Raw genomic sequence first — 14,019 nt, 5'->3', positions numbered from 1 at the left:
AGAGAGCTCAAAGAAAAGTCGCGTCGCGCCGGCCGAGGTTTAGCGCGTAGAGATGGATCCGCCCCTTTCCGCATTTGGGCGTTTAATGAGCTGAGCCCTATCCATAGCTAGAGACAGCGGAGCTTAATGTCTGATAATTTCGCTATACAAAGAGTACCATCACACAGTCTCTCCTCTTTGCGCCTGATTGACTTTTGGTTGTATACATCACCGCTGTAAAGTCCCTTCTCATCTCTCCCCTCACTTGTTTCGTCATCACCGGAACTTGGGACCTCAAACACCAGCAAAGTGTGACACCAGACACCATGGCATCGAGGCGAATTCTATCAACAGAGAAAGGTGTTCTCGATGTCGATCAGAACGGCAATGCGGCTTCAACGCCTTCGAATGAGAAGTCTGATATCTCGCCCGCCGTGCCTGCGTGAGTATCTGCTTGAGAATATGCATTCGTGGCTAACCCCAAAAAGCTCAGTGATATATAAGTTGCTGGCTGCTACGCTCGCAATGGTTATATTACCTCTCGGTACATACTTTGCAACGGTAAACACTATTTTCAAAGGTGAAAGCTCTCATGATTCTTCTATAGCTTCGACCTCATTTATTCACAGGCAATGCCACTTTTGCGGGAGCAACCGCCGCGGTCATGGCAAACGTGGTTCTGATTGGTTACATCATTGCTGCCGTGAAAGAGGATGAGTCGGAACGGGTAGACGCAGATAAGAAGTCGAAGAAGTCAGAATGAGGTTGTATTATGACTTCAGTCGGATTTAAACTTCGTACGGCCAGCGGTTCTGAAATCACCAGCTAGACAGACAAATCGGCTTACAGTTAGGTCGGAAGTGATCGTTACCTGATCGGAAGTGTGGAAGTGACTTCCGTATGTCTCTATACTCATCGCTCTCCGATCAAGCCGTAATCAGGTTAGGACGATGAAACGGAAAAGATTACCTTGAGCAGCGTGGCGCGCAAATTTCGTAATATGTAGTTTGTGACATCCAGCTTTCGGCTTCGCCGAGACAGGATGCTGTAGATATTATACAAGATGTGAAGGGTCCCGCCCACCCGTTCACCCCGCAGCCAAATTTCTGCAGTCCCCTATATACTCTATACTACTCAAAAGTCGTGCCGTACTATGCGTCTGAAACAATGATTCGCTACACCAAATGCTGTATCCATGCCACCCGAACTCCATACAATGAAATTATCCGAAAGTACAAAGCTTTTTGCTTCCCTGGGTATATCCTTACGCCTGAACAAATGCTTCCGCCGGAATCAGTCCTGCTGCTTTCGCGCCTTCAAATCTCTGAATTGCTTCCTCGAGATTCCATCCACTCTCCTCCAAACACTGTTTCGAGAATGATACAATCATACCAGTTCGTCTGCAGACTTCCGTAATCAATGGCTCCTGCTGTCCATTGGATTCGAGCTCATCTGGTTTCCACGCAGCGAATCCCCCGTAGGCGCGAATGGTCAAGGTGTCGCTGACAATTCTTACACCGCCGTTTACGCCGGGGCCGAGGACAAAATTGCGATCGAAGCTGCGTGATTTCTCGGCATTGCCAGCCCGCTCGTCTAGCTCTTCAAATTCGCCGTGAATATCAATGATAAGTCCCCCGACGCCACCGGGGTGCTGCCTGGTTGCGTCTGGAACGCTCGGTAAAGACTGACATTCGATGCACCATTTCTGTCCTGAATTTCCCAGGTCAGGATGTCGAGTTTTGGGAAGAGATGAGATGATTTCCAAGATCTTAGCCGGCCCTGTGTATTGACGATTCACTCGTGCGGGAAGATGACTGAGAGCTTTCAAGTTGCGAGACTTGCGAATATAAGCATCCCATTCCTGTTTCTCCATCTTCTGTCGACTGAGTGGATCTGAGATGCCGCGGTTGTTGAGGGAGAAAGAGAAAATCGACTCTGTGTCGTAGTACATGTTGACCAATGCCGCACGGTCTGTGTCGTAACCCGCGAAGAAGCTGATGATAAAATTCTTGGCAATATCGCCTTCGTCGTGAAACATAGGGCCGCGTACGGGAAGGGCCTTCTTGACTCCATGTGATGATTGAAGCGCTTCCTGGTCTGTCCGTATTTGTTGGTTGTTGAGTGTTCGCAGTGCAGGGTACCAATTCCTAATTTGAATGTAGAAGGCGGGATCCTGTTGCTCAAGCGGATTGCCGTTGAGAAGCAGTTGATCAAGGGCTCGAAATTTATGTTTCCAATTTATCATGGACGAGAGAGTGGGTATCTTGTTGTTTGAAAGGTCTAGATTTTTCAAGTCTGGGAAAGTCTGCGCCAGTGTAGTGACTGGAGATACGCTTCTAAGGTCGTTATTGGCGAGAGTGACGCTGAAGACTGTATCTCGCTTCTCCTGAGCAGTTTTGAACTGTTCGTCGCAGACTTTCATGAGAGCAGGAAAGAAGTTTGCCGGTTGCGCAATGCTCGTGAGCACACCGTTGGCTTTCAACTGAGGATCGCTGGCGAGACCGCTTAGATCAAGTAGTTTGAGATCGGCGTTGTATCGTCGTGAGATCAAATCGGTGAGAATAGGCCTTGCATCGGCTTGCATCTCTTGATCACCACCATTCTTGTCCGAAAACGCATTCGACTGTTGGGCTGGTTCAATCTGGAGGTTGACGCCGGCCCACACCCATTTATTCATGACACATAGAGAGGCGCCCACGTCGGGAGTCGTGCTAATGATGACGGCATCCCCGTCGATGTGATACTTTTTGAGCGAAACTTGAACAGGTTTTCGGTTGCCATTTGATATGCTCTTCTTGGTGAGGTTTGTGGTGACTTTCTTCTCCAGGAAAGTAAGAAGTGAATGAACACCGCCATCTTCGTTGGTCGAGGCTTTGCTGTTCTTCCAACCAGAGACTTTGACCGCTTTGATTGCTTAGTGGAGTTAGTGTGAGGTATACTGATGGTGTCGGAAAGGCGGTAGCGTACATTTTATGTTGGAGGGCTGCGCTTGCTTGATGTTTGCATTGCCTGAAGTAAGATGTCTTATTATCGCGTTCTGTGTTGATTTTGCGTGGATATTGTTTCGCGGTTTCGCGGTCCCATTCGTGGTTGTGGTCGAGGTATTGGTCGTGGGCTTTCCCCTACCCTTCCCAATCTTGTTGTTCTGGTTCCGAGGTGTAGCATCCATCATCAGGTCGCCGTCACGGTCTGTGCGAACACCGCTTCGACGTTTATGCGCAGCGCCACGGGCGAAGCCATCGCTACTGGCAACCCGTTTAGAGACCGCCGGAGCCATATCAAAGTGAGTTGCAGGAGACTGGCTTATAAATAGACGTGATGACGACCCTGGCGTGATGCTTGTCGACTTTGGTGTTGCGTCGCGACAGAACGCTGGGTTTGAGGCTCGACTGTGGTACAGAAGAGTTTTTTTAGTTGGGGAGCGAAGTGGCAGTTGGAAGGTTAAATCTGAAGTGGACGTTGAGAGTTGAGTCTGAGTGCGTTGTCTGATGTTGTGTGGTCTTCTTCAGTGTTCAGTGTGCAGTGAGGTGTGTAGAGAGAAGGATGAGGTGACTAGACACAGAGAGACAAAGACCGGAATTCTGGCGGTCACGTGCGCGGCACTGGGCGGATTCAAAGTTTTCACTGCCGTGGAAACCTGCTCGTAGAACCGCGGATCTGCCAACCGTAAGAGAAGAGTTGTATAGAAGTCTAACCTAGTATTTTGATAGGTACCATGGTTCTATTCAGTATATATGGCCTAGGAGACGTTTGGGCAATCAATAAGTACTTCAAGATAGCACTAAGCAGCCTAAGCTATTTTGCTAGGCACCAAGGCTCCCGCGAGGCTCCCACCTCCCGCTGCAAGCCACCCGCATGCTCTACAGCTATTAATTGATATGATCATGACACACGTCCTCCAACACGAACCCGTGCGCACAACGTTAATCGTTCTCGATCTGTGTATCTGTCATCCGTCCTGCTGTCCATCAGCTGGTGCTGCCTGAATCGGTCTGACTCATGCATCTAGGTTCTTATGAATAGCCCTTGTGCTGCCATCTTGGCGCTGGAGCAGTGAACATACGTCTGAGGCCATGAATTCGCATGGGCTTGCAAGATGAAAACTGTATATCTAGCCATATCACTTGGTCATATATCAAGTCGGGAGGGATCTCTGGAAGACTAAGACGATACGCTATGTTCCAACGATCATCTGGCCTCAGAGCAGGGGCTTTTTTTCTGGTCGGTGAGTATAATAACGTTGTAACTATGTACACGCATCAGTCCCTTGGTCATCAAAGCGGAATATCACGCACTAGCAGGTACCTTCCAATAGCTCAGTGCAATGCGTTCTGTCTCTATGGGAGCTCAGACCAAAAAACGTAACGATTACAAGTCTTTGATAGAGGTACAAGTCTTTGATAGAGGCCAGGGTCCTTGTAAAGTGTACACACATCGGTCAGAAGTCTGGTCTCAAACAAACACACATATGAGATTGGACAATGTCAAAAATGACCAATACTCCGGTCGCAGTCTAATGATAAGACTTGATCAAGTTGGTATGATTGTGTGACGACGAGAAAATCTGCCTTCGTCATTACCTTAAGTCAAAAGCGACGCAGACTCGTTTGAAGAAGCTGGTCTTATTCCATCAAACGCCCAGACAACCTGTTGATTTGTATACAAAGCGTTATTGGCATCGATTTTTCGCCGCTAGTAGTCTTTTTCTTATGGAGATGATCAACGGGGCTGAAAGTTCAGTGATCGAAGTGATTCACCAATTATCCTCGTCGGACTCTCAGTCTGTGTTGTGTCCAGCCAGAGACCGTTGAGGCGCCCTCCGAGTCGCTTTGTTGTCAACTTCATACATACTTGCGCCTGATGTCCTAGTTGCTTACTACTTGTAATCTTTGCTGAAGGCAATAGTTGGTGAGCCTGTAAAGTTTTACGATCAGAAGCTCAAATGGAAGGATGGTGGAGTTGAGTCTCGATTCCGAAAGTTGTATCTAGTGTTGATTGGCCTCAGCCCGAATTGTGGCGAGACCTCGGCGGAGGCTTGACTAGTCCCGATCCATTCATGTGTGGTACTCTGCATCTGCATCTGCCTTGGAAGAAGACCGCGAAAACATTACTTGCGCACCCAACACGATCTCTCCATATCATCTCCTACTACCAAACGTGCCTGGAATCCAAGTCAAACGGCCCACCTACAGCTACACCAGCGGTTTGAAGCCGTGTCTGGCCTGCGATAACGACCCTCCATCGCAACAACCGACCCCGAAAGCTTCTGTTTATCGTCGCGGACATTGCCCCTGCAGAGGAGGCTCTTCCAGCACAACATCCTGTCCACCATGGCGGCTCTCGGCGATGATCTACTTGGGATCGTGAACAAGCTTCAGGACTTGGTTTTCAATACTATTGGAAACGACTCTTTAGACTTGCCTCAAATAGTATGCCCCACTTCATCAGACGTTTACTCAGAGACAATGAGCCGTAACTCACTGCTGCATTCAGGTAGTTGTTGGGTCGCAATCTTCCGGCAAGTCTTCAGTTCTCGAAAACATTGTCGGTAGAGACTTCCTTCCACGTGGTAGTGGTATCGTCACCCGTCGGCCATTGATCCTGCAACTCATCAACGTTCCAAGTGATCGGGATGATAGACCAGAGGGCGATGAAATTCACATACCACATACACCAGCGAGCGTCGCAGGTCATCAGGAATGGGGTGAGTTTCACCATATCCCAGGGAGGAGATTTTTCGACTTCGGAGACATAAAGAGAGAAATCGAACAAGAGACGGCGCGCATAGCTGGAAACAACAAAGGCATCAATAGGCAACCTATCAATCTGAAAGTGTACTCGCCTCATGTCCTCAACTTGACGCTGGTCGATCTGCCCGGGCTTACAAAGGTTGGTCGATCCCACGTTAACTTGCTGCAAGACTTAACTCCGTAGGTTCCCATTGGCGACCAGCCTACAGATATTGAGAAGCAGACGAGAAACTTGATCACTGAGTATATCGCGAAGCCCAATAGTATCATATTAGCCGTGTCTCCCGCCAACGTAGACATTGTTAATTCCGAGGCATTGAAACTGGCTCGACACGTAGATCCCATGGGTAGAAGAACCATAGGCGTACTTACAAAACTGGATCTGATGGACCATGGCACAAATGCTCTCGATATTCTCACTGGGCGCGTATATCCGCTCAAGCTGGGGTTTATCGGAGTTGTAAACAGGTCACAGCAAGACATCCAGGGGAACAAATCTCTTGCCGATGCGCTTCAAGCCGAAAGAGACTTCTTTAGGCACCATCCAGCCTATAGGAATATGGCGACTCGATGTGGCACCCAGTTTCTCGCAAAAAGCCTCAATACTACCCTTATGAATCACATCCGAGAACGTTTGCCTGATATCAAAGCCCGCCTGAACACGTTGATGGGCCAGACCCAACAGGAATTGGCGAGCTATGGAGACGTAGCTTTTACTGGTAAGGAGCATCGCGGTTCTCTTATCCTACAACAGATGACAAAGTTTGCCTCGTCATTCATATCATCAATCGATGGTACGTCTTCGGAAATATCTACAAAAGAGCTTTGTGGTGGGGCCAGAATCTACTACATATTTAATTCGGTCTTCGGAAACTCACTGGAACTTATCGATCCAAATACGAATCTCTCGGTTCAAGACATCCGTACAGCGATCAGAAATTCGACAGGACCACGTCCGAGTCTCTTTGTCCCTGAAATGGCATTCGACCTTCTTGTGAAGCCTCAAATCAAACTTCTCGAAATTCCCAGCCATCGGTGTGTGGAGCTTGTTTACGAGGAGCTGATCAAAATCGGACACACTTGCGGATCCACCGAACTAAGCCGATACCCTCGGTTGCAAGGCAAACTGATTGAAGTAGTTTCTGATCTTCTTCGTGAACGTCTTGGTCCATGCTCAAGTTACGTGGAAAGTCTGATCTCCATCCAACGAGCATATATCAACACAAACCACCCCAACTTTCTTGGCGCAGCAGCAGCTATGTCTTCCGTCATCAATGACCGGAAGGAGCAGGAAAAGAAAATAGCACTGAACGAAGAGAGGCGCAAACGCGAAAAGAGACGCCAGAAAGACCTCAATGGCTTGAACGGTGTCGATACTCCTGAAGACGATGAAGAAGCGGTGGAAGCTACAGACAAGCCGTCAACACTGGCTGTGAGAGGTCACTCGAAGACTAGTAGGAGCATGTCTCCTGCTGTGCGAACTGGAACCCATGGAGCACACAGTATCGCATCTGCATTGAACAATGCGCGCCCTTCTTCGCCAAATCGCATGAGCCATGGTGCTGCTCAAGGATCCGCTCGCGACAGCTTCCTAAATTATTTCTTCGGTAAGGATGGTGTCCCTAGTTCTGCACCGGTTGGCATGCAAGTGCCAGAAAATCGACCTGGAAGTCGCCATGTTAGCCAGAACTCGCAGCCAAGCATAGCTACTAGCCTGCGAAGGGGCGACACCCGGACCATCGACCGACCAGACCGTCATGTTCTGGAGGTAGCTCAAGAAGAGCTTGATAATGGGTCGGAAGCCCGTGATTACTATGACACACCTTTCGTAAGCCTCTCTATTTATTTGTTGCGCACTCTCACTGACACTTGGGTAGCAATTTGGCGAAAGTGATGTTCCTCCGCTTACGGAACGAGAAGCTCTCGAGACCGAGCTTATTCGGAGGCTTATCTCATCGTACTTCAATATCGTTCGCGAGACGATAGCTGACCAGGTCCCTAAAGCCATCATGCATCTTTTGGTCAATTTTTCGAAAGACGTTGTCCAAAACAGGCTCGTAAGTGAGTTATATAAGGAAGACCTCTTTCAAGATTTACTGTACGAGGATGATGCGATCAAGGCAGAAAGGGAAAAGTGCGAAAAACTTTTGAAAACGTACAAAGAGGCGGCTAAAATTGTCGGCGAAGTTTTATAAATGCGGCAGCTGGTGGAATTTTGTACACAGTCGACGAAGGAAGCCGGCTTCTTCGGTATCTATACATTCGGAGGATTCCTCTTCGTCTCCGATCCTCTGTCACAACTGTATGTCCCATGGTGGCAGGGATTCTCGCGGCTCAGAACACTACATGTAACATATTTCAGACACTTCAAGGTACGGAACTACCTGTATCACAAATAATTCATGTACACTGTATCATATTTGAAGTACCGCTGTCAGACGCAGCTCATAATGATTACGTCAGTCATGCATACTTATTCACAATGCCATCTGTAAAGTATAGGAATCCACTCCCTGTAGCAGATGCCGATTTCCAGGATCCACAACCATACGGGTAGTGGGGGCAAAGCAGAGTCGCCTAGCCAGTGACCTACCTAGTCACGTTGTTGCCCAACAGGCCCGTATGCCATGGTTCGTCATCGATGAACGCCTCGGTGACGATGGATCTGCGCGTCGTTCTAGCGCAAGCGGCAACAGCACACAATACAATGTCCATTGCCATCTTTTCTTAACTCCTTAGCAATATGGTCGCTCGTCGCTCTCATTGCCATCTTATCGTCTTCTCACTTTCCGGGCACTTCGAGCTCTCAATCTACTAAGTCTCATGGCACACGATGAACGTACGCCTCTGCTAAGAGACGGCGGCGAGCAAGCCGAAACCCAATATGAGGTACTTACATCCACTTTCCAGACCTATCAGCTTCACTTTCACAGCTTCTTACGCCCAACAGTACATTGATTTCGCAAAGGACGATGGCGAGAACCCGAGGTTGTGGCCTCGCTCCAAGAAAATGACAAACGTAGCCGTCATCGCCGCTATGGCAATTCTTAGCCCTCTTGCAAGCTCCATGTTCACACCCGGTATACAGCAAGTTGCTGACGATCTCAACACGTCCACTCGGGCCGTCGTAGCGACGCAAAGCGGCTTCGTAATAGCGCTTGGAATCGGTCCGTTGGTCCTCGCACCTCTCTCAGAGACCTTTGGCCGGCGTGTACTGTACATGGTCGGTTTCAGCACTTTCACACTGCTGCAGATACCTGCCGCCCTCGCACCGAATATCGAGTTACTGATTGCGGTTCGCACAGTCTCGGGATTTTTTGGAAGTGTAGGCATTGCCAATGGTGGTGGCACAATCAGTGATATGTTCCCTGCAAGCGAAAGGGCTGGTGTGTTTGGTTGGTATCTGCTAGGTCCCTTGCTGGGCCCGACGTTGGGGCCATTGTTTGGTGGAGTCATTGTACAAAGACTTGGGTGGAGATGGGTCTATTGGGTGCTCCTCATCGTCTGCGCTGCCAATACTCTGGCTGGATGGCTTTTCTTGAAAGAATCGTATGCACCGAGGATCCTCGCTTTGCGAAAGAGAGCGCGCGAGAAAATTGAGGATGTTACTGACAGGTACACATTCACAAGTGAAGATCGAAGACCCCTTTCAAGGAAACTCAGGACGTCGCTAGCACGGCCTTTTCGCATATTTTTGCAACCAATCGTCATCACTATGTCTATCTACCAGGCTTTGATATTCGCGACTACATACAGTCTCTACACAAACTTCCAGGATATCTACGGAGAGTTGTATGGATTCAACTCGGAGCAAGTAGGATTGATATACCTTGGTCCTGGACTAGGATTCCTCACTGCTGTCTGGTTCCTCGTACCTAAGATAGATACAGTTTACAACAGACTTGCTTCTAACGATGGCGGGAAAGGGAAGCCAGAATTCAGGCTTCCATTAACAAATATTGGCTCGGTACTCGTCCCTGGCGCTCTTTTCTGGTATAATGTTCAACGAACCCCACATGAAACCATTACTGACTCACTTCAGGTTTGCATGGACTGTAGAGTACAAGGCCCCATGGCCTGTTACACTTCTTGCCACCTATTTCTACGGCATTGGACAAGTTATGATCATCAACACGGTGCAAAACTATTATATCGATTCTTTTGAAGCCTATGCTGCATCAGCTATAGCGGCAGGCGCTGTCTTCAGGTCCTTTTTCGGCGGGGTCGTGCCGCTGTTTTCGCCTTCGTTGTTCAAAAGTTTGGGGTATGGCTGGGGCATCAGCGTTTTTGCATTTATCGGCGTAGCTCTGGCTCCAGCGCCACTAGTGTTCATGAAGTATGGCACTACAATTAGACACAAGTTTCGGGTCAACTTGTAAATCCGTCTTTTTAGACTCAATATGGGTTCTGCTTAGTGTTATATGGAAGCAGTTTAAAAATTGAGGGAACAAGGTTCCAAATACCCTGAGCGGCCTATACAGACAAATTGGACGACCATATGATGCCAGTACCCCTCATACCGACAACTGAGTACCCACTTTAAAAGGGTATAGATTGAAACAGCTTGCCCCACCCCCGCCATGAATTTTTCACTCGTCATCGTGAGATTCAAGAAAAAAAATCACATCGCTGATTGTTCCTAAATAACAGGTCAGTTGTCGGAATTTAAGATGGTATCCGAGCACGATGTCTATCAGTCACCTCTCAACACGCGCTACTGCAGCGATGAAATGAAATATCTCTTCTCTGCACGGAAGCGATTCTCGACATGGCGTCAGCTGTGGACATGGCTTGCTGAGGCAGAAAAAGAATTGGGGTGTGATATCAGTGACGAAGCCATCGACCAGCTAAGGTCAAGCCAACAAATCACGGATGAAGAGTTCAAAGACGTTGCCGTGGAAGAGCGTAGGAGAAGACACGATGTCATGGCCCACGTTCATGTATACGGGCAGACATGCCCGGCAGCGGCGGGCATCATACATTTGGGGGCGACGAGCTGTTACGTTACTGACAATGCAGACCTCATATTCCTCAGGGATGGTCTGGACATCCTCATCAAGAAATTGGCGACATGTATAAAGAGACTGAGCGAGTTCGCGATGCAGTACAAAGACATGCCATGCCTTGCATACACACACGGCCAGCCTGCGCAACTCACAACCATCGGCAAGAGAGCCGCTCTTTTCATCACCGATCTCCTCATGGACCTGACCAACCTCGAGCATTCTCGTGATACCCTCGCCTCCCGATTCCGTGGCTGTAAAGGCACTACCGGTACCCAAGCCTCCTTCCTGCAGGTCTTCCACAACGATCACGACAAGGTTGAGCAACTCGACGCCGTCGTCACAGCAAAAGCCGGCTTCAAGAAGGCCTTCACCATCACCTCGCAAACCTACTCCCGCAAAGTCGACACCACTATAATCAACTACCTCGCTGACTTTGGCGCCACCTGCGAGCGCATCGGGGGCGACATTCGCCGCATGGCCGCCAACAAAGAGATGGAAGAGCCCTTCGAGAAAGACCAGATCGGCTCGTCGGCCATGGCATATAAGCGCAATCCCATGCGCTCCGAACGCATGTGCTCTCTGGGCCGCCATCTCCAAAGCCTGACGCACAACGGCCTGACAAACTATGCCGCGCAGTGGTTCGAGCGCAGTCTCGACGACAGCGCAAATCGCCGCATCACGATCCCCGAAGCATTCCTGACCGCCGACGCGTGTCTAATCTTGCTAGACAACATCTCAAACGGGCTCGTTGTGTACGAGAAGGTCATCCAGAACCGCATCGCGCAGGAGCTCCCCTTCATGGCAACGGAAAACGTCATCATGGCGCTAGCGGAGAAGGGCGTATCGCGACAGGAGTCACACGAGGAAATTCGGGTGCTGTCCCATGAAGCTGCGGCAGTAGTCAAGAACGAGGGCGGTCAGAATGACTTGATCGAGCGCATCAAGCGGACGGCCTTCTTTGCGCCGATTCATGGCGAGTTGGACAAACTGATGGAGCCCAGCAGCTTCATAGGACGTGCGCCGCAGCAGGTAGAGAAATTCATCACGGGCGAGGTTGAGGACGCGCTGCGGCCCTATAATATTGATGTGAGTGACGGCACGGTTAAAGTATGACTGCTGCGATACTGATTGATGTGTACAGCTACAAAATGTGAAAGCGGCACAGCTGAATGTATAAACAGCTCGCCTTGTACGCACAACTTGACGTTCGTCCGTCATTACTCGCGGATTCCAGGGACTCTTCGTCCATTATTGTTTCTCCCTGCGTATAGAAAGACTAGACGAGGGGAACTTCGATACGGCAACGACCGATCAGATCGCCCAGATCATTAAATTGCGGAGCAATTTCGCATGGCTCTACGGACATTTGGTTGGCTCGACTATGCTAGCGTCGGAACTTAGAACGTATCGGTCGGCTTCTGGCGTATAATTTAAGATTGAACGGCGGTGCTCATCACAAACGAGCCATCACAGCAGATCTGAAGATTCCTAGAACGCTCTTGTTTTATATATTCAAATATGGGATCAAGTCATTATTCGACATTAGCGGTCCTATCAATCCATTAAAAGAAGGATATAGTCGGAAAAGACAGTCTAGATATGCCTGCTCCAGCTGCCCATGCAAGAATACCATGCCAGTGTGAGACGCTATGCTTTGCCAGTATTACAAGGAGTGGACGGTGCCCCGACAGCAACGCCGGTGCTCAATATGCGTTCATAGAAATCTGAGTTGAACGTGCGAAAATAGCGGTAATGGTAAGGAGGTGCGGGAGTTCGTCTTGACGCGTCCGAGACGCGTTGAGCTCTCCCAGTCGAAAGTCCTGAGGTGCGTCACTAATCTCTCTACAACAGTACGGCAAAGCCTCCGATCAGGCCAGACACTAGAACAGCGAATCCGAAGTTGGCACCTAAAACTCCTGCTGCTCCGGTGCCACCGTTGTTGCCATTGTTGCCGCCTTGGTTGTTGTCGCTTCCATCAAGGGATTGGAAATTGTCTCCGGTTGCATCTGCATCGGCAGCTCCAGAAGTGGCGCTCGGCCCAGTTGTAGATTTAGGCCCGACAGTGCTGGTAGTGTTTGAAAGTGTGGGACTTTGAGCTCCGCAGAGGTTGTCGGCGCTGGAGTGTGGTTAGTTGAAGGTCATAAAGTGAGAGACTTTGAACATACCGGCAGCGGTCTGCACAGGCATTGTTGGCGAGCCCGCAGTTCTTCACACACTGGTTGCCAAATTCCTGGCACTCGTAGAATGGGATGGTCAAGGAGTATTCTGTAAGGTTTGGAGATGTTCCATCTTCGCAAACGCAGCTGTACTCGAGGTTTTTCTGTAGTATTTGTGAGGACCAGATCATCATGTATCTCAAAGACAGTCGGGCTTACAGGATCACAAGTGTTGGAGCGGGTCGTAGCACTTTCGCCATTGTTGGTTTGAAGGCAGATGAGAGGGCATTGGGTCTTCTGATTCAAGCACCAGGACTGTCTGTCGCTTGAACTGACCGAGCTGGGGTCGATGTTGTAAGTCTTCTGGGTGAAGCTGCTACTGGCCAAGGCAAGTACAATAGAGGTGATGGTTACGGTCCGCATTGTGAATCTCGTTTGTTCTGCCATTCTCAAGTCAGTTGCGTGACACGGAGTGGCATGGTCCGTAGCCGTGTGGCACGGCAAGAAAAGCAGAACAACGTACCAAAGACGAATTGGAGCGGGATGAAGAGATTTCGAAGGGTGATTAGAAGATTCTAGAGTAAAAGGAGCAAGTGAGCAACGAAGAAAAGCGAGTGTACGGTGATGACCAGAAGCGAGTGTGGTGTAGTGGTGGTTGTGATGGAAGAAACAAACGGAGCTGTGAGAAGAAGTGGTCGGACACTGACAGGGAGCGCGCTACAGGGAGATATTGAAAGCACTGGCCGCCTTGTCGCAGAGCTGCAGACTAAGTTAGTCCCGAATAATATGGTGGCACTCCCAGTAAAAGTTAGTCTTTGTGCAGCTAATCAATACCTGTCGTGGAAAGACATCACTGCGGAGTAGCCCTGTGACACTTGATGGTTGTCTGCCGAGTGTTTTCTATTCGATTGATGTTTAGTGGGCTCAACCTGAGGTATGCATCCCACACAGCAGCAACATCATGACCTTACTAGTCGCCGTCGACATGCCGACTCAGAATCAATAGAACAACATCAATAGCATATGCCGTCTCATGGCTGTTGAGATGCGTGAGGAGTGGTAGAGAGCTTGAGGGACTGGCCAATGGGGACCATCCGACGGATTTGCATGGAGAAGAGTGGCCGTTGT

At 49.4% G+C, this 14,019-nt stretch overlaps 6 protein-coding genes across 6 annotated transcripts; 4 read left to right on the top strand and 2 right to left on the bottom strand.

Annotated features, from left to right (window-relative positions):
* Nucleotides 1–107: 107 nt before the first annotated feature.
* On the top strand, nt 108–1,101 carry EJ05DRAFT_514214 (uncharacterized protein). The gene is made up of 3 exons (XM_033748505.1): nt 108–421; nt 468–559; nt 609–1,101. The coding sequence occupies exons 1-3, from the start codon at nt 306–308 to the stop codon at nt 740–742; spliced, it is 342 nt and encodes a 113-aa protein (XP_033596653.1). The 5' UTR covers nt 108–305; the 3' UTR covers nt 743–1,101.
* Nucleotides 970–3,361, bottom strand: EJ05DRAFT_152509 (uncharacterized protein). The gene is made up of 2 exons (XM_033739336.1): nt 2,947–3,361; nt 970–2,883 (listed from the first exon to the last, which is right to left on the bottom strand). The coding sequence occupies exons 1-2, from the start codon at nt 3,254–3,256 to the stop codon at nt 1,244–1,246; spliced, it is 1,950 nt and encodes a 649-aa protein (XP_033596652.1). The 5' UTR covers nt 3,257–3,361; the 3' UTR covers nt 970–1,243.
* A 1,701-nt stretch (nt 3,362–5,062) lies between these two features.
* EJ05DRAFT_479731 (uncharacterized protein) lies at nt 5,063–8,198 on the top strand. The gene is made up of 4 exons (XM_033744731.1): nt 5,063–5,408; nt 5,473–5,868; nt 5,914–7,557; nt 7,607–8,198. The coding sequence occupies exons 1-4, from the start codon at nt 5,310–5,312 to the stop codon at nt 7,922–7,924; spliced, it is 2,457 nt and encodes an 818-aa protein (XP_033596651.1). The 5' UTR covers nt 5,063–5,309; the 3' UTR covers nt 7,925–8,198.
* A 354-nt stretch (nt 8,199–8,552) lies between these two features.
* On the top strand, nt 8,553–10,108 carry EJ05DRAFT_504300 (MFS general substrate transporter; the record flags this gene model as incomplete). Its single annotated transcript, XM_033747547.1, has 3 exons — nt 8,553–8,618; nt 8,680–9,722; nt 9,772–10,108. 3 exons carry the CDS (start codon nt 8,553–8,555, stop codon nt 10,106–10,108), a joined length of 1,446 nt encoding a protein of 481 aa, XP_033596650.1.
* Nucleotides 10,109–10,254: 146 nt separating this feature from the next.
* On the top strand, nt 10,255–12,393 carry EJ05DRAFT_152135 (adenylosuccinate lyase). Its single transcript, XM_033739333.1, has 2 exons — nt 10,255–11,821; nt 11,877–12,393. The coding sequence occupies exons 1-2, from the start codon at nt 10,400–10,402 to the stop codon at nt 11,910–11,912; spliced, it is 1,458 nt and encodes a 485-aa protein (XP_033596649.1). The 5' UTR covers nt 10,255–10,399; the 3' UTR covers nt 11,913–12,393.
* Nucleotides 12,394–12,577: 184 nt separating this feature from the next.
* Nucleotides 12,578–13,314, bottom strand: EJ05DRAFT_504298 (uncharacterized protein; the record flags this gene model as incomplete). Its single annotated transcript, XM_033747546.1, has 3 exons — nt 12,578–12,851; nt 12,901–13,055; nt 13,111–13,314. 3 exons carry the CDS (start codon nt 13,312–13,314, stop codon nt 12,578–12,580), a joined length of 633 nt encoding a protein of 210 aa, XP_033596648.1.
* Nucleotides 13,315–14,019: the final 705 nt, after the last annotated feature.

This window comes from Pseudovirgaria hyperparasitica (genome assembly GCF_010093815.1).
Source record: "Pseudovirgaria hyperparasitica strain CBS 121739 unplaced genomic scaffold EJ05scaffold_17, whole genome shotgun sequence".
NCBI classification, from domain to species: domain Eukaryota; kingdom Fungi; phylum Ascomycota; class Dothideomycetes; order Acrospermales; family Acrospermaceae; genus Pseudovirgaria; species Pseudovirgaria hyperparasitica.
Note: the sequence above shows the minus strand (reverse complement) of the source record. Positions and strands in the feature narration are given on the sequence as shown.